The sequence below is a fragment of the Oryx dammah genome, unplaced genomic scaffold (assembly GCF_014754425.2).
Source record: "Oryx dammah isolate SB20612 unplaced genomic scaffold, SCBI_Odam_1.1 HiC_scaffold_11, whole genome shotgun sequence".
In the NCBI taxonomy this organism is placed as follows: domain Eukaryota; kingdom Metazoa; phylum Chordata; class Mammalia; order Artiodactyla; family Bovidae; genus Oryx; species Oryx dammah.
The window spans coordinates 12,035,170-12,060,905 of NW_024070195.1; the positions used below are offsets into that span (position 1 = coordinate 12,035,170).

The window sequence follows — 25,736 nt, forward strand, 5'->3', positions numbered from 1 at the left end:
CGGGTTAGGACAGGCGACGCCGAGGGCCAGGCGGCCTCCAGCCGTCCCCAGCCCTGCCCCAGCGCCGGTTCCAGCGCCGCGCCGCGCCGGCAGAGAAGCAGCTGTTCCCAACAGCTGGGGGGCGGCGGCGCCGGGCGCCCCAGGTGCGGCCGCGGCCAATCGCAGGCGTCCGGCCCGCCCCCTCCCCAGCCGGGCGCCGACCCCCGGCCCGCGGGGGGAAGGGAGCAGAGAGGTGGAGAGCCGTCCTCGCCACTTGTCTTCCAGCTTCCGCGGCGGGAGGGACAGGACCCGGAGCCGAAGCCGCGCGGAGTCTCCCCCACACCGCCCCCCCGCACCCCAATACCCGGGACCCCGCCACCGCCGCCGCGCCCCCCGCCCGCCCACCTCCGCGCCTGGACGCTCTCACTGCCGACCCTCCCCAAGCCCCACCCAAGACACCTACCTAATTTCTGCGAAAGAAAAAAAATCTACCTCTAAACGCACCCTGATCTTCGCTTGAGGACCACCCCTCTCATTTCACATTTTGGCCTCCCCGCCGGGTGAGTGGAAAGCGTTTGCACATCCTACAGAACCGGAGCCTCAGCCAGACGATCCGGAGGATTTGTACCGTGACCGGCAGGGGGGGCGGGAGGAGAGAGCGAAGTCAGGTCTCCCCGGGCGGCTGCTGGCGACTTCGGCAGCCGCGCGCCCCGCGCCCTCGGTCGCCCCCGGGCCGCTCGCCCCCGCCGCCGCGCCGCCACCCTCGGCCCCAAGCTCGCCCGTAGCCCCCGGCGGCCGCGAGAGGGTGCGGGAGACGCGGAGCCGGAGGAGGACGCGCAGCCGCTGCCCGAGCCGCAGCCGCAGCCGGAGCCCCAGCCGCGGGGCGGGCGCGAAGATGCACACCACCCAGAAGGACACGACGTACACCAAAATCTTCGTCGGGGGGCTGCCCTACCACACCACGGACGCCAGCCTGCGCAAGTACTTCGAGGTCTTCGGCGAGATCGAGGAGGCGGTGGTCATCACCGACCGGCAGACGGGCAAGTCCCGGGGCTATGGATTTGTAAGTTGCGCGGATGGGGGGGTGGGGGGAGCGGGGGGAGCGTGTATGGAGGGGGCAACCGAGAGCCTGGCGGGGAAACTGAGGACCGCGGGGGCGGGGAGAGAACAGAGTGGCGCTGGGCCAGCGGGGTTGGAGTTTGGAGTGAGGGGCTCGGCGCGCCCGCGCGAGGACCCCAGCGAACTAGAGCGGCGCTGCCCCTTCGCTCCCGCGGCTGAACTGAAAGTTTGCGCGCCGTGGCGCTGGGGACGGAGGGCCGGCGCCTGCCTCGAAGGGTTCGGGGGGAACCGAGAGCACGGCGGCGGGATCGGGGGACAGGCGGAGCAGGGATGGAGGAGAGGGAGAGAACTGTGATGTCTGCGGGATTTGCGGGGTGCGGAGATCTGGGAGGGAGGGGCTGCAGCCCCTGGGAATAATTGCACTCCAGGGTTGGAGGCTGGTGGTTAAGCGCGCTGTTTGCTTTGTAAAAATGAGTGTGTCTTCCTGGCGTTCCGGCTGGGGCCGAGAAGGGACACTCCAGGAGGTCTGGGGCTCTTTTTCTTAGGCCAACCCCCTCACCACCATCCTCCCCCCCCCCCTTTTTTTTTTCGTAATTGCAAAGATGACTTCTTTTAAAAGATGAGCCTCTGGCTTTTTGCCGAACTGAAAGAGCATAGTTAAGCTTCCCGGAGATTTCAGCGTGCGAATTCAGCTGCCGAGGAGCAAGGAGCTCCATCGCAGGACAATAGCTATCATGGTTGAGGAGTATTTGCGGGGTTGGGAACGCCGGGCGGGCGCGAGGCTAGTCTTTCTTGAAAGCAAACCGTGGCTCTCCGGGCCGGGTAGGGACACGGGAATGGTCGGGGGTGGGGGAATCTGGAGGAGTTCTGAGACGGAATTCTGGCTTCTGAGTCTCTGCTAGGCCCTACCAGCACCCTTAGAACTTTAGAGGTGGGGGAGGCGATGGTTCTTTCTTTCCGCCTCTCTGTATTCTTATTTTTGTGTGTTTTGGAAGGAGGGTCAAGGATAATTCTAGTTTCCTCTCCCCCCACAACTCCCACTGCCAGGAAAAAAAGAAAAAGTTAAAGAACCAGCGCAGTTTTACTAACAAGAATAACTTCTCCAGTGCGACTCTTGCTTTCTTCAGGGGTTCATTTAGAGCTCTGTGTGTATGTCTGTGTGTATGTTGCTAAGGTCACCATGGCTGACCGGGCTGCTGCTGAAAGAGCCTGCAAGGATCCCAACCCCATCATTGATGGCAGGAAGGCCAACGTGAACCTGGCATACTTGGGAGCAAAACCAAGGATCATGCAACCAGGTGAGAAAGATCCCTGGAACCACCTCCACCGCCCCTCCCCCTCGATAGAGACCCCCCCACTTCTGAATAGGGTGAATCCCTGATTGAGGAGACCCTAGCTCCCTGAGCATCTGTAGATGTGTGTAAAGTTGAACTGTGGCTGGTTATTCTACCAAGACATGAAAGATAGATGAGAGTTGAAAAGACTCCTTTCTTGACTTGAAATGTACCTGTGGGCAAAAAATAGATCTTGGGGTTGGGTTCAGTTTGTACACACCCAGACTTGGGCTTGACTCCTCTGTTTTCTGTATACATAGTTCAGTCTTCATTTTCCTCTTCTTGGCCACTTGTTGACCATTCCCGTGTGGATGATATGGGCCAGATTTCTCAACTCCAGCTGGTTATAATTCTCTACTTGGTGGTGTTTCTTCTTTTGCCACCAGTTGCCCGGTGCTCAGAGTGGGCAGTTCAACCAGAACACTGACCCGTAAGAAACATAGGGGCGGTTCTGGTGCCTAGATGGTAAATGTTCAAAATAAAATCACAGCATATTTGTAATGACAGAAAATAAAGAGGTTCCATGCACTTCAGGACCCTTACGTTACAGATGAAGAAACTGATGCAGAGATGAGAAATGGTTTACTCCAAAGTCATACAGCTGTTAGTCACCAAAAGGGAGAGAATTTTGTCTTTTGGATTACTTCCCACACTGTCTTTTGCATTCACACAACTAATGGTGAATCGACTACTGAACAAACGTAATCTTTTTCTTGGGCATGCAACTTTAAATCGTATATTCTTCAGCTTCAGTCTTAAGTCTGTCCATCGGAAATTTTGGAAAGAGGTAGACATTTCCATCCAAACAGATTTGCTGGGAAAGTAGATTGTCAAGAAAGGGTGTGCGTGTGCAAATATTCATGAGCATTAAAAAACATGTATTTATCTAACACAGTGTGTGTGTTTTGCTGTGCAGAAAAGAGTTTGTTTTGTAAATGTTTAATACTGTAATCTGTAAAAGCCTTAATCTTCCAAAGCACTGTCCAAAACATTCGAGAATGTTCCAAATTAAAAAGGCTTTTTTATAGATCATGATTCAGAATTGTTGGAAGATTTGCCACGTGTAACTTCATTATCAAGTCCTGTTGTTCTTGGTTTCATTCCACAAGAACTTTATGTCTGATTTTCTAAGGTCTTACTCTGTGTCTGTCAACTGAACTTTGAGGATCATTTCTAGTTTCCACTTGAAAACTATTGAAAATTTTATTTAAATTAACAATAACATTAGTAAAGTCAATTTTAAAAACCTATTTATAATATTTTCTCTAAAGTATTAAAAGGATGATTACCTTTTCTAAGTGAAAGGTGTGATTGCATTTTTTTTGTAGAAGTAATAAATGCCTAACATGCACAAATAGAGAATGTGGTATGTTTTATTGTTAGGTTTTGCCTTTGGTGTTCAACAGCTTCATCCAGCCCTTATACAAAGACCTTTTGGGTAAGTCAATGAATCAGGCCTTCCTAAGTTTCAATATGACTCATTTGTTAACCTGCATTTTATACCCAGACCAGACCATCATGCTATAGCCTGTTCCTGGTTTACATATTTATATATGTTTGTGTATTTTGAATGCTGATAATGTAAATATTTTTAGATGAGTCAAGTTATCTGACCAAGTATGCAGCCTCCCAACCAGACCCATTTTGAGCTTATGATTAACAAAACAAAACAAAAATACCAGGTATGACTTGTGTACAGACGATTGTGTCCCAACACCATTACTGCTGTTCAACTTGACTCAATTGTATTTATCTCTTTCTAACCTGACAGGGCTCGTATACTGTTAAGCTAACTGATCAGAAGGATACCATGATAAGAGGTGGAATAGTTCTGTTTGGAATTAAACTCTGTAACCAGTAGACTCAGACACACAAGCTCAGATGGTGATTAACGATGCATGGATGTTGGTGTTGTTTTATTTTTTCACCATAGTCAATAGACCTCCGTGTGCTTTATTTTATTACAGTCATGAAGTGGTGTTGATAGCTAAACTGTGTGCTTTTTTTACTTAATTGAAAAGAGCTGTAGTGAAAGTGTTTTCTTTTCCTCGGGGAAGGGGCTCTTTGTGTTTTTGGTTTTGGTGGTGGTGTTGACGGGTGTTGACTTTTGACTTTGCCATGGGAAGCAAAGGGCCTTTTTTTATTTCCTTGCTTTTAAGCTGTAGCCTGTAACTTCCACTTAACCATATTTTTGTAGTGAGTGCTAAATGGTGTGATTTCCCTCTGTAAGAACACAGATTCATCGCTTGCATGTCCTAAGTTTCTGTATTACTGGGGCATTTTTCTGGGGATGGGGTTCTTTCTTTGGCAGTGTGTATCCACTTTTAGGCCTTCTAATTTAAAGGTTCAACAACTCTCATCAGATTTCATTAACATTGGCCAGTCTTTTTGAGCAGAGTAGCACTAACCTTCACCTTTCAGATCTGACTCGGGTGAACAGCCGGCTTTTATTTGTGTTCTCTGGGTTCTGTGATTACGAGCCTTCCCTGTCCAAGCTCCCCAACTTCCCTTCCATTCAGGCACTATATGGGGGGTGAAAATCCCCAAGGACCCCAATTTATTCTGAACACCTAGGGTCTGTTTTGGCTGTTTTCTACCTGATCCACTTGGCTGTAACTATTGCCAGAAATTTACACTCTCCTTTTGAATATTTTAACTGTTTAGAAGTGTTTCATCCTCAAGAATATTAATAGTTTCTTCTGCGTCTTAGCACCTGAACATCTACATGTGTGACCTGAAAGGTTAGATTCTATCTGTGAAGATAGATATCTACCAAGAGTAGATCCAAAGAAGCAATAATAATTTGACTTGGAAGATTCAAGTTATATTTTCCATGAATACCTTCTTTATAACCTTCTCTTAACCATATCAAGATTCTCACTCTTACTGCCAACCCTTACTTTTTTAAAAAACCATAGAATTTTCTGTCCAGTAAGATTAGAAAGGGCCTTCATGTATCCATAATGATGCCCCATCTAAACCACTCTGGATATCGACAACAAATAGTAGATGATGGGTCCAACTACTTCTGCGGATACCACCTCTCATTGGCCTAGACTATGTTCAAGGTAGAACTGGGGAGAACATACATCTTAAGAGGTGACGGTGAACTTAATCATGGTCTCACGTTACTAATCCCGAGACAGCTGTTATACAGCTAAATTGATCAACCGGTATTAGCATGTGTGTATTTTTCTCGGTGCTAGTGGATGGTACAAAATAAGGAGACTGCATTTTGGTTTGGGAAATGAAACTAATACAAACCCATCAGGAACTATTCATTGCTAAATTACTTGGTATTATTTAAAGTACAAGAGGAATTCTGAATAGCAAGAAAATAGATGAGTCGGAGGAGTTGGACAAAGCTTTGTGGGGACTAGAACAAGACTTGGACCAGTGGTATGTCTGGACAGGTGAAAGGAAAAAAGGGACCTGTCTAAAGGGTATAGAAAAGGGGAAGGAACATCAGTAAAGGCACAGAGGAGAAAAGACTCAGTGCATGGAGAAATGAGACTTCTACGGAGGGTCTTGAGAGGTAGACACAGAAATTTGAACTGGCTGTGATAGTCCTTATGGATCCATGAGAAAGAAAGTAGTATAAGGGAAATAAGAACAAACAGAATATATCATGTGGAAGTTTAAAATCAAGTGTATTTGGATAGTAACCTTTAGTTGTTCATCCCTTCTAATAGCAGCTGTCTTTATAAAGGATGGTGATTATTACTGTTTGGATAAATTGAACTTGAGGTTCTTATTAGAAATAGATAGCATTCCAGATAGACCAAGCAAGGCTTCTCTTTTTAGGGGTTCTTAACACTGCTCTAATTCCCAGAGTCTGTACCTAACAAATCACACCTGGTCATCCTCAATTCTATTTGAATGCCACATGTTCTTATTTTTAGGCCTGGAAAGAAGTTTGAGAATTTTTAACTGTGACTTGTTTGACATTCTCGAACTATTTTTTATATGGTCTTTAAATGGCCCCGTCATTACTCTAGGCTTTTAAAGAAAAAAATCTTGGCCTGAAGTAATTTCCAATGTAACACAGTGGGCAGATGTATAGAAATTGGTGAATTTGCCAAACTACATCTTATAAATATTTTATATTTGGAAGAATCATTTTCATACTGATATCTTGGAGAGGAGAGATTATGGATCTGTGAGTAGAAAATTCCAGGCTAGTTTAGACCAGGTTGAAATACACTTGAATATTTACTCAGTCCTTTAAGTGCCAAGTTTTATTCTAGTTGAGTTAATGCATAGTAAGTATTATACTGTCCACTAAGTGGGGCAGGAGGGACAAAACATCTGCTACTTGCCTGGTACTGATAAAGGATTTACATAAATTATGTAATTTAATTATCACAGTAATTATCTGATAAAGACACTGTTAATGTCCTTTCCATGGGTGAAAAACTGAGACGCAGAGAGGTTAATTAACTTCCCACAATGGCTACTAAGTGCTAGAGTCTGATTCTAGGTTCAGAATCATGGTTTGCCTGACTTCCAAAGCCATACTCTTTCCTCTGTGTCAGTCTGTAGCCCCAAAGACACAACTGTGCTCTCTTATAATCTAGTAAGAAAACTGAGAAGGGCTGTCCACATGGTTTCAGATAAGGCAGAGCAACATCAGGTTGGTGGGATCCAGGAAGTCTTCATGAAAGAGGTAGAATCTAAAATAGATTTTAAAACATGATGGAGGCTAGGGAACTCTTGCAGTGAGTATATTTCTCATTGTAGGCTCTTCACACTGATAATTTTATTTAATGCACAGCAGTTCAGGGTTGGAACTATTAGGTTCATTTCACTTATCAGAAATATGTGAGGCTAAAAAGGTGAAGCAAATTCTTGAAGGCTTTAGACATGGTGAGCGATACAGCTAGGGTGAGTAGGATTGGGATTGCAACAGGCAGAGATGGAGTGAGGGCTGGCGTCCTGGCCAAGGGATGTCATGAGCCCAGGTGAAGCTCTAGGTGTCTGTGGTGTGTCCATGAAACCTTGAGGAGCCCAGCTGACCTGGATTCAAGGAAAGGTGGGAAGAAATACTGGAAGAAGTATTTTAGAGCCAGAGTATAAAAGGCCTGTCATGCCAAAGTTTAATTAAGAAGTTTGCAGTTAGCTTGGTAGGATGTTAGGGACCTAGGTTATTTTAAACAGGTATATGAGATGCAGACTGTGTCAGCAGTGTATGTGATAGGTTGGAAGAAGAAACCCTTTAGGATGTCCAAAGTCACAGAGAGACACCAGAGGGACTTGAAGAGACAGGAAGAAAAGGAAAACAGTAAATTTTCTGTGAAAATTGTCCAAGGTGTCAGCTTCGCTCTTCGCTTTTATTACTACTGTGCGGGGCTGAGTCAGTTGTGTCCGACTCTTTGCGACCCCATGGACTGTAGCCCGCCAGGCTCCTCTGTCCACAGGGATTCTCCAGCAAGAATACTGGAGTGGGTTGCCATGCCCTACGCCAGTGGATCTTCCCAACCCAGGGATCGAACCCAGTCTCCCACACTGCAGCAGATTGTTTACCGTCTGAGCCACCAGGGAAACCCCTTATTGCTACTAGGCATGTACATTCTATGATTCATTGAGGGAAAGGATGTTGGTAGATCTCTAGAGAGAAGGAGATTTCCAAACTGCCTTAATGGGTTCCGCAGACTTAATACAAACAGGGACTGCTTGAGAAGCGCCACCTCCCGATTTGGTCCGATTCTACTTCCCTTCCTGAATTGAGATATTTCAGTCTCTCCATGGTATTCTGGATTCTCCTTTCCCTAAAGACTTAAAAAAAAAAAAGAACTCCATGATTTCATTTGCCTTCCAGATGGCTTCCTAACCCTTGCCAGACTTTGTGTAGGTTTCTGATATTCCTGGGAACTTTATACTCATTGGTTGGCAACATCAAATGAAAGCTATTAATGTAAAATCAAATGCAGACAAGAGTCCTGTAAGAAACCCTGTCTATCTTATCAGTTAAAACATTCTACACACACACACACACACACACACACACACACACACACTGATCCTACCTTTTTGTAGGCTAAACTTATTTTTAGTTACCACCTTTATTCAGAGAGAGAAGCCTAGCAACCCTCCTGTTGCCTCTGGAACTTTGGGAGCACATGGGTTAATGTTTCAGTATCAGTGAGATTCATACTGGCTGGCCTTTGCAGCTGATAGATGTTTTACTTTGGCCTTATAAAGACATTTTACCCGCTGGAAACCCTTGTCGCATGACAGGATCAAAAATAGCCCGGCTGCAGCCCCTGCTGTCCATCACCACATGTAAACTGGCGTGAGTGAGGCTCTCTTATCCGTGTCTGCACATCGTGGACACAGCAGCCTCCAGGGACAGTGTTTCATAAAGCCACACCTGTCGCTGTGAGCCAGTCAGTCACCTGACTTGCAGAGAAGTTCTGAGTGTGTGCATGTCCATGCGTCTGGTTTCTGACAAGCAATTAAGAACATCTCTAAGTGTCCTCAGAAACACTTGATGACGTCGTTTCTTCTGGCACTGGGAAAGATCTACAAGTCTAGTAAAATTGAGTGTATTTTTATCATTGGGTCAAAGTTCATTACCCTCTGTGATAAATTCATCTTTTCCATGGATGTTCCTTAATGAGTGCTTTCAGTAAAACTCTGAAAAGGCAAAGCAAAGTTTATGTTTTAAAAATCTCAATATGCAGTTTTCTGTTTTGAGTTCTTTAAAATTCAAAAATTGTCACTTGTCTTATGTTGCTTTTGGCAACAACCAGATGGCATTATGGTGTCATATTTTTGGAAATACAGGGGTTTTGATGGAGATTATTCTAAAGAAAGATGAAAATAAATCAGGTATTCATGGTAGCATTGTAACTGAGCCATTATGAATGGCAAGAGTGAGAATTGAGATGCATGGGTTTCAAAAATACCTCTTGTGAATTTTTTTTAACAACATTAACTTTTAAGTAAGGCCATTGGAGTGTGTTTTGTATGTGACCTCTGAATGTGTAATTTTAAAAGGTACTTAATTTTGTTTCACGTTAACTTTTATAGGATAATACACCATAATAGAATTGATTTGTATAAAATATCTACCAGTAGGGAAGATTTAAAACAGATATGCTAAGAAATCTGTTTCTGTTGAGTTTGAAGGTGAAACAAGTTATTAGATGCCAAAAAAAAGAAATGTTTCCTTAGTCTTACTATTGTAACCCTATTAAGTTGATATTGAGAAATATTTAGTTTGTGTTTCCCTGTCCCTACCTTTTCCTTCAACCTCATCATTTCCCCCAAAACCCCTTCTGTCTGTCTTGCATAGAGATAAACAAGCTGGCTGACCTACGGTTGCCTGATAGTCAAACAGGTTTGACTGACCCTTGTGTCTTTATGAATTTTATGGAGAAAAAGAAAGAGAGAAAGACCAAAAGCGTGCTGCACATTCTTTTTGGGAATCACTGCTGTGAATGTTAATAGCATTTCTGTAGCTTCCCACAACAGCCTCTTGTGATAGTGAGCTGCACTACAGTTCGTTTGAAAAAGTGTGATTCTGCTGTGTTTACCACACTTGTGAACTTTTAAATTCCTTTTTTTTTATTTTGTCGCCTGCTTCTTTATTATTATTATCTTTAATAAGGGTGACTGAGGTTGCAGAGAGATTAATGTGTGCTGAGTCTGCATAGCAATTTCCAGTAGGGTTGCCATGATAATAAACAGACAGATTTTGTGGAAACTGTCGTTTTGAGAAACCGGCCATCACCCTTACAGAACTGAACAATCACGGATTCCCTTTGGAGTCCTCTGTTCACACTTAAGAAACTTTCCATTGGCTGAACCGTTTTTGTTGTACAAAGTCATCACAAAATTTTCTGAAGTCGTAATTCAGCACTTAGGAAATAATCTCCTCTGTGCGAGGCCCTCCTGAACCGTGATTTCTTTTTTTTTTTTTTTTCCAGAAGTTTGGTCCCATGGTTATTTCTTGGTTCCAAAATGATCCTGAATAAAAAGTTCCAGCAGGGAGGGTATCCTATTTTCCTTGTTGAATTCCTTCTGGGGCACTCCATGATCTGGGCTCCGGCCAGATTCCTTTCGCCGATGACTGGCAAGTTGATATTGTGGCAACCCTATGCTCATAATAACCACTAAATTGGAGTTTGTCTGATCTCGGAAGAAGCCAGGCTCAACCCAGGAGGTCACTCCTGCCTGACTTTTCTTTTTTTTTTCTCCATTTCTCAATAGGATACCTGCACACTATGTATATCCGCAGGCTTTTGTGCAGCCTGGAGTGGTCATCCCCCACGTCCAGCCCACCGCCGCGGCCGCCTCCACCGCACCTTACATCGACTACACGGGAGCCGCGTACGCACAGTACTCGGCGGCCGCCGCTGCCGCCGCCGCCGCGGCCGCCTACGATCAGTACCCGTACGCAGCCTCCCCGGCCGCCGCGGGCTACGTCACGGCCGGGGGCTATGGCTACGCGGTGCAGCAGCCAATCACCGCCGCCGCACCTGGGACCGCGGCCGCCGCCGCGGCCGCTGCCGCGGCCGCCGCCGCCTTCGGCCAGTACCAGCCTCAGCAGCTGCAAACAGACCGGATGCAATAGGCCCGCATCCCCTGATCAAAGTCGAGTTGCTTTCTCTTTCCAAAATGTCCCAGTTTTCAGTAGCTAATGAGAGTTAACATTGACTTAACAGCTTAAAAAAAAAAAAGCTATGCTATTGTGAAGCAGAATTATGATTTTTTTTTTAAATATATACTCCAGTAGTCATTCTAGACTTGCAAGAGATAAGAAGGAAGGGGAGTGGGCGCAGTGTTTGGAAATCAATCCCAAAGAGCCTGAGTAAATACAAGGCCGCGACGAAATGGTGGCAGGAGGAAACCATGGAACTTCACTTTTATAACGGGATTTTTACTTTTGCTCTTTTTATAGTATCAGGGAAGCAAACTGCCTTTTACCATTTAGAAAATGCTATTTGAATCTAGTTGAACCAGGGAATACAGAATGAGCAATATGTAGCTTGAATTACATTTAAAAGCAGATTTAAAAAAACAAAACAAAAAAAAAAATGGTGAAAGCACTGATTGTCATTTTTAGCCGTCACTATGGCCTAGAGAACTTTTCTCAAGTAAGAAGGTGATGTTCTTACTCTCTCTCAAAAAAAAAAAATGGGCATCGAACAATCAATCTAGGAGCGTGGCAGTGGGTGAAGTGGTGGACAGGCACCAAAGCTATTTTCTCATCCACCCAGTGGATGAGTGGGACTGTGAAACAGGTGATGTGGAATGAATGGGTGCAACAGCTGTACAGACAATCAATAACACACACAGTTCTGGAAAGAACACATCACTTGTGCTTGTTTGATGAGCTTGTCACATTCTAATCCCTCTCCCCATCCTGTTTCAATTTTGGGAAACTTGTATCTGCTGGTGTCAGCAATTCTGATTCTGAAATAGGATCAGGCTTTTACTACATACAACCGCCTTCTCTTTCTATTTATTGTGTCGACTCGTGGCTTATGATTAAAGGCAGGCAAAGTTTGCAGACTCTAAACCCTTAAGAGCTGTCTTAAGGACATTTATTTTTTTCCCTTTTTAAGTAATTTTACACTTTTTAGTATCTATTTCAGAGTCATATTTAAAACTATTTATTAGTGAATACCGTACACGAGACACCAAGGTTACTGAGATGACAATTCTTCAACGGTTAATGATAATGTGGTTTATACTGTGCCTTAATAGTAATGCTATTTAAGATATTTATTTTTAAGTTTTACTATGCTGCACTCTAAAGAAAGGAACTTTAGATGTGACACTGTAAAATTATGTATTCATCTCATGGCATAAATTATTTAGTAGGTCTAGATGTAGCATATTAAATATTAACCTATTCAACTAAAGATGTTGACTTGGATTTATTTAAATTCATATGTGCACTGTATAAGAGAATACTCTTACATTAACACATTTTAGTTTATTTTAGTTTTTAGGTTTTTTTTTTAACAGGATCTATTGCTAGTTTCATGCTTCCTTCTCTGATTTTTGCTCATGCAGTCTCATTTACTGGTACTTCATTAGTTTAACACTTCTTATGTAGTTTTTAAATGCTGCTTTACATTTTTCTTCTGAAACTGCAATACTTGCAATTTTTATTCTTAAACTAAATTGAATACTATTTTACACTGTATTGGATTTTTATACTTGAACAATTTCATACAAGGGAAGACAGGTTAGCATTTTTATGGACTTTCTCCATTATCACTGGATTTACTTTAAGTATTCCCATACTAGACAGTGTTATGTAATGTAGACATGACTCTCCTGTGCAAATTATTTATTCATTGTGTATATTGCTTTATAACATTTCAGATCTTCTAATCTATTCACTTGTATTAAATATAATTTTTAACAACTTCTGTTGCATTGATTTTTTCTCCTTTTGTGGTAAAAATGGAATGATGCCGCCCTTTAATTAGAAATGGTGTGATTTACAGGTAGCATTTTCAGTGAGCAGAAAGCTTCCCAGATGCCTTCTTTTTAAACTTTTTAAGTAAATTTCATTAACTCAGTATCTGCCTTACATTTAACACATGATATAGGTCCTTCCCCAATAGTGAATCCTAAAGGACAATTCATGGCACTGGAACTTGGTTACTTAAAGGTTGTTTGGAAGGAGAGGGCTATAGGGGGAACAGTCAGCTCAAAGTTGGAGTGATGCTGGGCTCAGGTAAACAGGTTTGGTACTAACCTCTAACCATGTACTAGCAATGTGACCAAAACACATTGCTTTTTGTAGTCCACTTTTAGGCTGAGGTTTTTATTGATTTCTCGTCTATAATTTTAGGACAGAAATACCTATCTTACATGGTTATTTTAAGTATTAAAGTATATCAACTATTGGGTAAAAAGTTCATTTGGGTTTTTCTATAAGATGTTATGGAAAAACCCAAACAAACTTTTTGGCGAAGTCTATACTTAGAACAGAGCCAAATGTATTACTATTTATCTAGATAAATGATTACTGGCAGCAGTTTCTGTAATGTCCTATAGCAAAAGATAACCAAAGAGGAAATCACCTCTTGGAATGTTTATATTTTTAAATTTTTGTCCACAGTGATGTGGCCTCTGTTTCATATTGATTGTCTTCAAGTGTACGTGTTACGTTAATTATGGAATGGACTGTCTGCTGGTCCCTAGGTCTTAATGTTTCCCAAATCCATGATATAATATCTTTTATTGAGTTCCATTAGTTTTTGAAAATTATAAAGTTATAACAGATTCCAGCATGCTTTCTACTTGATGATAACTGTCATCCTACTTAGAGCCACCATGATCTTCAACCTTAATTGCCTTTAATTTTCCAAAGAAAATTAGACACCACCAAATACCTTGGGAGAGACTGTATTGCACCTCAAGGTATTATCTGGGGTCAGTAAAATAATTTCTATACTTAGTTCAGTCCGTGCATCAGTGATCTTTTTACTCCAAAAGACAAGCTCTACATTTAATGTTTCAGATTTATGAAAAGTCACTTGTGCCCTCAATAAGTCATGTGTTGATTGCTGAGCTTTAAAATGAAACATTTGATTTATCAATTAAAAATAGGTCAGATGATTCTGGGAAAAGCTTGTCAGAAATAGCCATACTCAGGGAAACCAGAAGTTCATGTACACCTGACTACAATATGAATATCAATATTAGCAGTTACAGAGGGGACAAGATTTTTACTTAATAATACTAGAGCACATATTTCTAAAAGTAAGTAAAAGTTCTTAATTTCTAGTAAAGAGGGGGGCATACCTATGACACAAGGTCTCCATTGGTCAGGAAACTAGTTATATTTGTAGAGTTGGAGAACACAATGGTCTGAGATTCAAAGAGCTGGATGAGTCCTCTTTACTTACTAGCAGGGTGATCCTGTACCCCTCTATGCTGGTAACCTGTAAACTTTGTTAATCTCTCAGATTGTACTGATCAAATGAGTTAACTGATATGAGAGCATTTTAGAAATTTTGAATGTTAGGCAAATGGAAGTTATACTGTAGCAATATACACAATATTAATTTGGAAATAGACCTCTGTTGTCTTCTATGAAATGACTCTTCCAAAAGAGGGCAAAATCATTATTTCATGGTGTTATCTTTCCTCTTCCTGACCAAGTCACAGCTCAACTTGCTGTGCAGTGTGAGTGGCACAAAAATCACATTGAAAGATGGAGGGATTGCTTAAGGGAAGGAAGAGGAGATGAAAAGATTATGGAATATATTTCTCTCACAGGGAACTATATTTTTAGCTTCTTCCTCACTCCTGTCAAATATTGTTCTTAATTCCCTCTGAGGCTTGAAAGCGTTTATTAAGATGACAGTCTGAAGTTTACAGGGTCAGAGGTGAAGAAGAACCAAAAAAATAAGTAAATGCATTTTTATGCTTTTGTGCTCTTTTTTTCCTTCAAGAGTTCCAGGTTGTTTCCATGGAAATTCTAATTTCCCTTTGCTTAAGCACTTCATACAGAAGAGGTTTCATTTTGGATATCTGGTCCAAGTTGAATTTTATAAGTTCAATAATGACTTTAGCTAAATCATTTACATTCCAGACTTTGAAATCCCAATCACAAATCAAAATGAGAAAGAAATTAGACAATACATGTATAAGCACTTTAGAAATTTTAAATACAAAGGATTTTTAGATTTGATATCATGTATTAATTCTGTCTCAAAATTGAACAGTATCTGCTAATTCTTGACCAACTTCAGAAAGAAAGTCTATAAAGTACCCTTCTTGGAAAGTCTATAAAGTACCCTTCTTGGACTTCTCTGGTGGTCCATTGGTTAATGGACCAATGCAAGAATCCAGCTGCCAAAGTAAGGGACACAGGTTTGATTCCTGGCCCAGGAACATTCCAAATGCCACAGGCTAACTAAGCCCAAGCACCACAACCACTAAAGCCTGCGGACCTCAGAGGCTGTGCTCTGCAAGAAGAGAAGCCACTGCAATGAGAAGCCCAGGCATTGCAACTAGAGAGTAGCTCAGTCTCTCTGTAACTAGAGAAAGCCCACAGGCAGCGATGAAGACCCAGCACAGCCAAAAATTAAATACAGTACCCTTCTTTCCAGTTACTTGTCTCTTGGGAGATGAATGTCATAGCTTTTAAAAATCCAAGATACTACCTCTAAGCCATCAATGTGCTATCAATATACTTTAAGTGAGCTGGAGTCTGTGCATTATTTTCCTTCTTTCCACTCTCAGAGGTCATTCTGATTACATCACAGCAGGGATTGAGTAGCAATTGTAATTTCTTTTCATTTAATAGCTCAGATAATATGTTCATAAAAGGGCAAATATTTCACACTGACTTCCAGAGTGAGTGTGAAACACAAAAACCTCCTTTTGCCAAGTGTGTGTTTGAGCTCAGTCCCTCAGTCAGGTCCTACTCTTTGTGATCCCATGGACTGTCCTCCACCAGGCTCCTCTGTCCATGGGATTTTCCAGGCAAGAATACTGGAATGGGTTGCCATTTCTTCCTCCAAGGGGAATCTTCCCAACCCAGGAATCGAACCCGTGTCTCCTGACTTGTAGGCAGATTCTTTATCCGCTGAGCCACCAGGGAAGCCCAGAAATAAGGAGGCTTATCTCTTATCTCTAAACTAGGTTCACCTGACAGTCACAACCAGGTATGAACATGTTTAGCTTTCTGAAACTCTCCAAGCCGCACCACTTGTGCTCAAGGTGCCTCAGGTGAGGTGAAGAAGATAGAAAAGATCCTTCGGAGCATCTTGACGAGTACGCGCTTCCATTCTGTGTTGCCTTGTGTCCATTTTGAAATTTGAGAAAGGAGGGGTGTGAAAAGGAAGTAGAAGAAAATCACGAAGAAAAGAAAAAAAGCGTGCCCTAAAGCAAGGTGGAAGGGGGGGAGTGGGAGTCAGGTGGGCGGATCACGTGTGGCGAGGACCTGCCTGTGGGCGGCTCGCATGTGGCGAGGACGTGCCTGTAAGCGGGTCACGTGTGGCGACCTGCCTGTGGGCGGGTCACATGTGGCCCTAAGCGGGTCACGTGTGGCAAGGACCTGCCTGTGGGCGGCTTGCATATGGCGAGGACCTGCCTATGAGCGGGTCACGTGTGGTGAGGGCCTGCCTGTGGGCGGCTCGCATGTGGCGAGGACGTGCCTGTAAGCGGGTCACGTGTGGCGAGGACCTAAGCGGGTCACGTGTGGCGAGGGCCTGCCTGTGGGCAGCTCCCGTGTGATGAGGACCTGTGTGTAAGCGGGCGATGAGAGCAGGAGCCACGAGGTGAGGGGGCTCGGCGGCAGGAGACTTCATCTGGCGGTGAGAAGCAGCTTATTTATTTACACTGATCAGCTATCTAGTTTTCTAATTCAACATAGAACAACAGCTGAATTTTTGAACTATGCTCCGAAAGGTTTAGACATTTTTTAAAAAAAAGTTATATTCTTGGTAACTGAAAGTTTAGAAGCGGACATGAGTGCCTCCGGTAGGCCCAGACGGAGCTTCGTCAGGGCCCTTGGCCCTCCAGGGATAGGACAGCATCCTTTCATCCTGCGTCCCTTTCCATTTTAACCAAACAAGCTGGGAGGCGGTGGGGGTGGAGGGTGGGGGTGGCACGGGACTTCCCTGGCGGTCTTAGCTATTAAGCCACCTGGCTTCTATTGCGAAGGGCACCAGTTTGATCCCTGGTAGGAGGAGACTGTAAGATCCTACATGCCAAGGGGCTTTAAAAAAAGAGAGAAAGCGAAAGGTGGGGGAGATTAAAGGAAAATGTACTTACCTTGCTAACCAATATACTTTCCTTCAACACAGGAACACATTGCATGTGGTGAAGAAAGGTGAGCTCTGCACGTCTCTATTTGCACGTTTCTCCCTCAATGTGGGTCACTCCTACTGATGGGTCTTTGGGAGAAGTAACCAAGTTGAAGAAGGGATGCAGCCTGCACCGCTAACCACAAGTCGGGTACCAGGTACTTAAATGTGAAGTAAGTAATGGTATCTTCAGTTCGATCCCTGGGTTGGGAAGATCCCCTGGAGAAGGGAAAGGCAGCCCACTCCAGTTTTCTGGCCTGGAGAATTCCATGGACTATATAGTCCATGGGGTGGCAAAGAGTCGGACACGACTGAGCGACCTTCACTTTCACTTTCAATGGTATCCCCAACTGTCCGGTGAGCAGCCTGCCCCAAGCCACAGCTTCAGCGTGGCGCAGAACCGAGTTTCAAGGTGGGGTGGCCTGAAACCACTTCCTCTGTGCCCGCCACCTTACCACCTGCTTCTAAACTTGTTCTTTCTCGTGAACCCTTGGTGCTTCCCCTGGGTTCCTCAAACAGAGCCACTGGTCCTCAATCTCCTGTGACATACCTGCTAATCAGTGGGGACCCATATTACAAAATCTAATGCCAATTTTCTGTACTCTGCTTACTTCATCAATCGATAATTTAAAAACACTCCATGTGGGACTTCCCTGTGGTCTAGTGGCCAAGACTCCTACAGGTTCCCAACCCACTGGATCCCTGGGTTAGATCCCTGGTCAAGGAACTAGATCCCACATGCCACAGCTAAAGATCCTGTCTGCTTGCAGTAACCAAGACCAGGAGCATCCAAATAAATAAATATTAAAAACAGAAAACAAAAAAACAAGCACTCTGTGAACAATCTAGTGGCTACCAGTGGGGAGAAAGGAAGGGGAAGGGACAACATAGGAGTAAGGGATTTAAGAGGTACAAACCACTATGTGTAAAATAAATAAGCTACAAGGGTATATTGTACAGCACAGAAAATATAGCCAATATTTTATAACTGTAAATGGAACATGATCTTTAAAAATTGTAAATCACTGTTATATACCTGAAAATACAAAATATGAAAGTATTAGTCACTCAGTTGTGTCCTACTCTTTGCGATCCCATGGACATATGTTACAGGTATACAGTACGAGTCACAATTTTTAAAGGTTTTACTCTATTTATAATTCCCTGGTGGCTCAGTGGCTAAGACTCTTCACTCCAAATGCAGGGGGCATAGGTTCGATCCCTTGATAAAGAATCTGCCTGCAATGCAGGAGACCCAGGTTCGAACCCTGGGTTGGGAAGATCTTCTGGAGAAGGGAATGGCAATCCACTCCAGTATTCTTGCCTGGGAGAACCCCATGAACAGAGGAGCTTGGTGGGCTATAGTCCATGGGATTGCAAGGAGTTGGACACGACTGAGTGACTAACACTACTACTCTATTTATAGTTATCATATATAAAATATTGAATATATTCCCTGTGTTATACAGTATATCCTTGTAACCTATTTTATGCCTAATAGTTTGTACTTCTCACTCTCCTTACTCTTCGCTATCTTGCCTCTCCTTTCTTCCATCTCCCCATTGGTAAACATTAGTTTGTTCTCTTAAGTCTGCTTCTGTTTTGTTTTATTCACTAGTTTGTTGTATTTTTCAGAGCCCAGGTGTAAGTGATATCACACAATATTTGTCTTTCTGATTTATTTTACTTAGCATGATGCCCTCTAAGTCCATCCATGTTGCTGCAAATGGCATTATTGCATTCTTTTTTATGACTGAGTAGTATTCCAGTGTATATATATACACACCACATCTTCTTTGTCCATTTCTCTATTGGTGGACACTTAGGTTGCTTCCATATCTTCGCTAATATAAATAACTGCATACATTATCTTAAATCCTCACAGTCTCACTATAGACTTGGTGTTATTATCTTCACTTGTTTTAGAGGCTGATATAATTTCCTTAAAGTCGTAACTGAAGGTGATAGAACTGTGAGTTGAAACCCAGGTCTGGGTGATGCCAAAGACTAACTGCCACAGGGTTATTTTAGCAGTCTCTTTCTGTGTCACTAGGAATTGTCTCAGAAATTCTAAGGCAAGTTTAACAAACATGCTTTTAATCTATAGACCCTTCAAAACCAAATCTAAGGACCCTAAGGCAAGTTATTTACATGATTAAAATCCTTTAAAATATATAAAGATACATATAAAGATAGCATAGCACAAATGCGTCTGTGCTCATTCTCTGAATTTAATTTCTGTGGTCAGCCTTTATGTAGTCACTATACTAAGGGTTACGGAGAAGGCGATGGCACCCCACTCCAGTACTCTTGCCTGGAAAACCCCATGGATGGAGGAGCCTGGTAGGTTGCAGTCCATGGGGTCGTGAAGAGTTGGACATGAATGAGCGAATTCACTTTCACGCATTGGAGAAGGAAATAGCAACCCACTCCATTGTTCTTGCCTGGAGAATCCCAGGGACGAGGGAGCCTGGTGGGCTGCCGTCTATGGGGTTGCACAGAGTCAGACACGACTGAAGCGACTTAGCAGCAGCAGTATACTAAGGGTTATAATGACTGTTAATGACTGTTTAGTCATCTTGACCTCCATCCATTTGTGCTTTTGGGGGAAATGTATTATACTGTGATTTATTATAAGAAATGACCATAAAATTGAATGAGTATATGTCTTGGACTGCAAGGAGATCCAACCAGTCCATTCTGAAGGAGATCAACCCTGGGATTTCTTTGGAAGGAATGATGCTAAAGCTGAAACTCCAGTACTTTGGCCACCTCATGCGAAGAGTTGACTCATTGGAAAAGACTCTGATGCTGGGAGGGATTGGGAGCAGGAGGAGAAGGGGACGACAGAGGATGAGATGGCTGGATGGCATCACTGACTCGATGGACATGAGTCTGAGTGAACTCCGGGAGTTGGTGATGGACAGGGAGGCCTGGCGTGCTGCGATTCATGGGGTCGCAAAGAGTCGGACACAACTGAGTGACTGAACTGAATTGATGTCAAAGAATGTCAAATAGTTATACACTTTTAATAAATATTGCCAACTTTAATAATAACAACATGGAGTTTCAATGGAGAATATGGATATTAAAGGTATATGGTTCAAGTCATCTGCCATGCATGAGCTAGAGTAGTGAGCTTGACTGTCTCCATGCCAGTTAAGAAAAGACAAAGGAGGGAAGGAGAACTTGATGAAGAAATAGTGCCCAAACCAGGAGCCGTAGCAGCTTGGGAACGGCTGAATGGGAGGTACGTACTTGCAGAGTTTGAGGACTGAGATTGACCGGTGAAAGACGTCTCTGTGCTCGCCCCTCAGGCACACATGGGGAATGGCTTTCCATCCAGGGTATACCAGGAATCTTGATAATTCACACTTTCCTAACAGCTGCATTTCTTATCATCTTTGGCATATTTCTCCAGATTGCACAAAGCTTCTTATCTTGCGAACATTCTCTCTCTGGACTCCTGTCTCTTTCAGCTGCTTAGAAGCCACGTCTCTTAAATCTCCCAGCTGTCTTTCTTACCTTTCAGCCCTTGTTTTCTTTATCTGTACTTTTTTTTTTTAATCTTCCCCAGCTGCCACTTTTGGCACAGTAGTTGTCTCTGTTCTCTCAGAGTGAGACATTTCAGCACGCTGATGTGGGGAGGGAACATAACCATTATAACAATGCATTTCCAAATTAGCCCTGAAATCTAGCAAGAAAAAAATTCATCTCAGCATTCCTCCAACCTGGTGCACTGCATGAATCAACTCACGCAATTCTGAAAAGATGAGACATCTAAGAGACTTGCACAGAGAAATGCCAAAGAGAACCGCAGGGCACTTAATTGTCCAAAACAAGAGATTTCTCCCCTTAGAAATGTGGAATCTCTGTGGCAACAGCGTCATCAAGTTTATGTAACACCTTCTCAGTGGCATAAAATGTTAACTGGCATCCCAACTGTGTACAGAAAGGTGAATGCCAGAAGCTGGTGACAAATTTCAGTTCATATTGGAAACTCCTTGGTTTTACTTGCCTATCACCAATACCTATAGCTGACTCTAAGTTTTTGTAATCAATGTGATTGTCACACCTCATGGTAATTCTCTTGGGAGAATATTAGTGGTTCTGTGAGGTTATCAGATTTTCTTACCATGATGGATTCTGAGGGATTGAGAGAAATAACATAATTTTAGTTTGAGGGAATTTTTTAAAAATTACATAATAAGGGCTTGAGGACCTCTGAAAAAGAGGGAAAACTTTGGGGATGCTACACTGCTAGGCAGCTAGGAGTTTCTGGTTTGGCAGCAATCATTCATTTATTCCCACTCAAGAAATGCTCCAGGACTTCCCTTGAGGTCCAGTGGTTTAGACTCCCAAGTTTCCAATGCACAGATGGCATGTTCAATTCCTGGTCAGAGAACTAAGATCCCACATGCCACACAGTATGGCCAAACAAATATTAAAAACAAAACAACAACTGAAAAAAAAAAAAAAAACCTAAAGAAATACTCCAAAAGTAAAACGTCCTGGGTAATCTCTAGGTTCTCTTTGGAGCTGGCCAATAACCTCAGAAATTTGAACAAATCTGTTAAACTATCTTTGTGTTGCTAGTATGCTAATAAGTGTGTCATTCCAAAGAATGATATCAACCCATATTGAAAGTAAGTCTCTTGATTGTCCGAAATACATACCCACTATGATTTGAAGTAAATGGAACTTTTTATATACTTAATTAAGTCCAGGTTCTTGAGATGAGGGGAAAATCAACAAGCAAGGTCCATTTGAACTGGATTTACTCTCTTTGACTGTCATCTCAATCAGATTAATTGCCATATCTGAATATATTCTATAAAAACCTGCATTAATTATAATATGCCAGAATGAATAGTTGAACACACACACACATGTCTCCAAGTTACAAAGGGCAAACCCTTTCTGGCTATTGCTAATTAGATAACAATATGGATCCTGGTAAAAAAAAAAATAGTCTGTGTTAGGATAGAAGTTCATAGCTTGGTGTTCTGTGATGACCCAGAGGGGTAGGATGGAAAGAATGAGAGGGAGCTTCAAGAGGGAAGGGTTAGATGTATGCATATGGCCAATTTACTTTGTTGTACAGCAGAAACTAACACAACATTGTAAAGCGATTATAGTAAACTAAAAACAAATATTTTAAAAAAGGATAAAAGCTCTATAACTCTAAATGATGAATTGATATCATATTTGAGATCCTGAAGTTCCAGACATTATCAACTCAGTACTTCATAGCTCCAGGGAAGACAGGTCATACAGCCAGTGGAGTCTATGCTAAAGCTGAAGCTCCAGTACTTTGGCCACCTCAGGCGAAGAGTTGACTCATTGGAAAAGACCCTGATGCTGGGAGGGATTGGGGGCAGGAGGAGAAGGGGACAACAGAGGATGAGATGGCTGGATGGCATCACTGACTCGACGGACGTGAGTCTGAGTGAACTCCGGGAGTTGGTGATGGACAGGGAGGCCTGGTGTGCTGCGATTCATGGGGTCGCAAAGAGTCGGACACGACTGAGCGACTGAACTGAACTGAACTGACACACTAAAGTCATAATTATTTTTCAGAATCACTCGTATTCTTTCTCGTCTTGACAGTGTTCCACTTTCCTTTTCTGCCCCAATGACATCAACACTGGAATCTCACCTTCCTCGGGTATTACTGGGCATTTCCTGTGTATGCATGCTTGTGTGCTAAGTCCTTCAGTCATGCCCAACTTGCTGGGACCCCATGGACTGGAACCCTCCAGGCTCCTCTGGCCATGGGGTTCTCCAGGCAATACTAGAGTGGGTTACTGTTCCTTCCTCCAGGGGAATCTTCTGGATCCAGGGATCGAAACACTTCTCTTATATCTCCTGCATTGGCAGGCAGGTTCTTTACTACTAGCACCACCTGGAAGCTTCTTTCCTGTGTGTAAGGCATGTTAAATATACAATTAATGCATCTTTCTGGGATTTGGCTTCTGTGGAATAGCCAATGTATGACAGCTAACATTCCCTTGACATTACTCATTTTTATGAGATCTTTGAATAAATGACTTTTAAAAATCTCTGATAGAATAAGGTAGGAGTAACTAAAGTGGTGGGAACTGGTATTAAAACTAAAATATTCACTGTTTTATAGATCAGTTATCTTTCTTATAATTATTTCAGAGGAATTATTTGCAGTGGTAACCATAAAATTGTAATCATTTTTGTGATTTCGGTTATGTTAAGTTAGATAGCTAGTATGTGTTTACAGATTCTAAAGACACAGAGGAGATGTCAGTCTGGACATGAATGCAAGCACAAAGGCTATAAAAAGACTATGGGAACATGCAAGTGCATTGAAGAATGATGCAAACTGTTCTCTAAGGGTGGGAAAATGAAACTAATGTGCACCATAGTGTGAAGAATCGTAAATCTGAACAAAGAAACACTGAGCTGTTGAACTGTTCCAGGGTCTATTGCAGTATTACACACCATCCTGAAACAGAGTGTACAAAATAAAAAACATCCATTTGTTCATATTTGCTGTCCTTGTGGGTCAGAAATTCAGAGGGGGACAGCCCTTCTCTGCTATACAGTGTCTGCCCTAGACCAGCAGTCACGGTTAGAATGGCCAACGTGTCTGGAATGCATAGTGACCCAAATAGCTGGGCCTGGGAGGATCACTTCCAGGATGAGCTTGAGCATGGCAGTCTCAGGGCTTTCTGACTTCCTGCACAACACTTCAGACTTCACTGAACAAGGTGAAGGTTGGGTGACCTCTTTTGGCCCAGCCTGAGAAGTTACGTGGCAGTGCTTATGCTGTGTTCTATGGATTCCAAGTAAGTCACAAAGACCATGCTGCACTTAGTAGACAGAGGACTTAGACCCTACCTCTTGATGGGAGGAATAAAAAATATTTGGTGCCATCTTTAAAACTACCGTCTTAGGGACATCCCTGGCAGTCAAGTAGTTAAGACTTTGCCTTCCAATGCAGGGGGATATGGTTGGGGAGCTAAGATCCTCCCATGCCTCATGGCCATAAATAAATAAATATACATACAACAGAATCAATATAATAACAAATTATAACTTTAAAAATAGTCCATATTAAAAAAAATTTTTTAAACCCAGCCATATTAATAAAGGTTTTTTTTCAGTTACCTTGAATGCCTTTTTCATTCTAGTTCTCTTCCCCTTTCTGTGGCTGTGTTTGCTCATTTTTGAAATGTAGAATTGGTGTGCTGAGTTATGAGTAGTAGAGCCCTGGGATTTAGCTGTATAAAAGGTTACTTCTGATATAAACTAGTTTTAATAATAATCAAGTACTTTAATAACCAATACTTTGGCCACCTGATGCAAAGAACTAGCTCATTGGAAAAGACCCTGATCCTGGGAAAGATTGAAGGCGGGAGAAAAAGGGGACAACAGAGGAAGAGATGACTGGATGGCATGACAGACTCAATGGACATGAGTTTGAGCAAGCTCCGGGAGTGGGTGATGGACAGGGAAGCTATGAGGTCTCAAAGTGTCACACACGACTGAGCAACTGAACTGAATAGTCAAATAGAAATTCAGAAGTCAGCAGGGTATAGTAGTTATTCGATATAATTTATCACAACTGTTTAGGAGACTGACAGGTTTTCTAAATCTGATAACCAACTAGCCAGATGTTAGATTATGAGTCCAAATTCCTAGAGCTGGGATATGCACTGGAGGAAAATTAGCCAGATCTATGGGGCACAGTGACCGTGACACCAACAGCAGGAACCGACATCCTGAGGAAGCCAGCAGCCTACACAATTAGAAGGGCACTGTAGGGGGAGGTCAAAGGCTACAAGTTCAATTCCTGCCCCACCAGTAATTGCCATTATGCATCTGGGCAAGTCTCTTCTTTCTTCGTCTTCTGTTTCCTCATCTGTAAAAGATTTGACTAGAGAACCTCAGGATTCCCTTTCTTCCAGTTACAGTGACAGTGATTTTCATGCAGGTCCGTCCTACTGTGCTCCTAACAGGGCAGCTCTTAAAGCGTGTATGAAGAAAAGCTAGGGGAAAAAAAACTAAAAAGCATTTTTTTGGTGACTATCTTACAGTAGAGCTTCCAGCCCTTTGGCTGTTTCAGTGCAATCTTGCCTGTATTAAAATACCTACATGAGGAAAAGAAAGACATGAGAAAGAGCTTGAAGAGAAGGTATTTGATGCCAATAGGCCATAATTAAGATAATGGGTCCCTATGACTCAGGCAGTAGAGAATCTGCCAGCAATGCAGGAGACCAAGGTTCGATCTCTGGGTGGGAAAGATCCCCTGGAGAAGGAAATGGCAACCCACACCAGTATTCTTGCCTAGAGAGTTTCAAGGACAGAGGAATGTATGGGGTCACAAAGAGTCGGACACAACTGAGCGACTAACACTACATCAATTTAAAAATTAAAATAAAATGGCAGGTTAAATATATTAAAATTGAAAAAAAAAAAAAGATTTGAGTCTAAAGAGAGCTTCCTGGTCAACCTGAGAGGTACCCGAGAGTGATGTCTCTCCAGAGCAATGAGGACAATGGCCAGGTCCCTTCCCACCCACTCTGCACACTCAGCCAGGGAA

General features: G+C 43.0%; 1 protein-coding gene across 2 annotated transcripts; it reads left to right on the forward strand.

Moving 5' to 3' along the window:
- The first annotated feature begins 499 nt into the window (after window positions 1-499).
- On the forward strand, window positions 500-12,756 carry RBM24 (RNA binding motif protein 24). 2 transcript variants are annotated; one of them, XM_040249315.1, is made up of 4 exons: window positions 500-1,042; window positions 2,213-2,336; window positions 3,756-3,810; window positions 10,587-12,756. In XM_040249315.1, the coding sequence occupies exons 1-4, from the start codon at window positions 875-877 to the stop codon at window positions 10,948-10,950; spliced, it is 711 nt and encodes a 236-aa protein (XP_040105249.1). In that variant the 5' UTR covers window positions 500-874; the 3' UTR covers window positions 10,951-12,756. The 2 variants fall into 2 exon arrangements, with proteins under 2 accessions (XP_040105249.1, XP_040105248.1); XM_040249314.1 differs by lacking the exon at window positions 500-1,042 and adding an exon at window positions 1,340-1,860.
- Window positions 12,757-25,736: the final 12,980 nt, after the last annotated feature.

Coding starts and splice junctions, on each gene's coding strand:
- RBM24 (XM_040249315.1), top strand. CDS start 875: ATGCACACCACCCAGAAGGACACGACGTACACCAAAATCTTCGTCGGG. Junction 2,337..3,755: donor ACCAAGGATCATGCAACCAG/GTGAGAAAGATC, acceptor TTTTATTGTTAG/GTTTTGCCTTTGGTGTTCAA. Junction 3,811..10,586: donor CTTATACAAAGACCTTTTGG/GTAAGTCAATGA, acceptor ATTTCTCAATAG/GATACCTGCACACTATGTAT.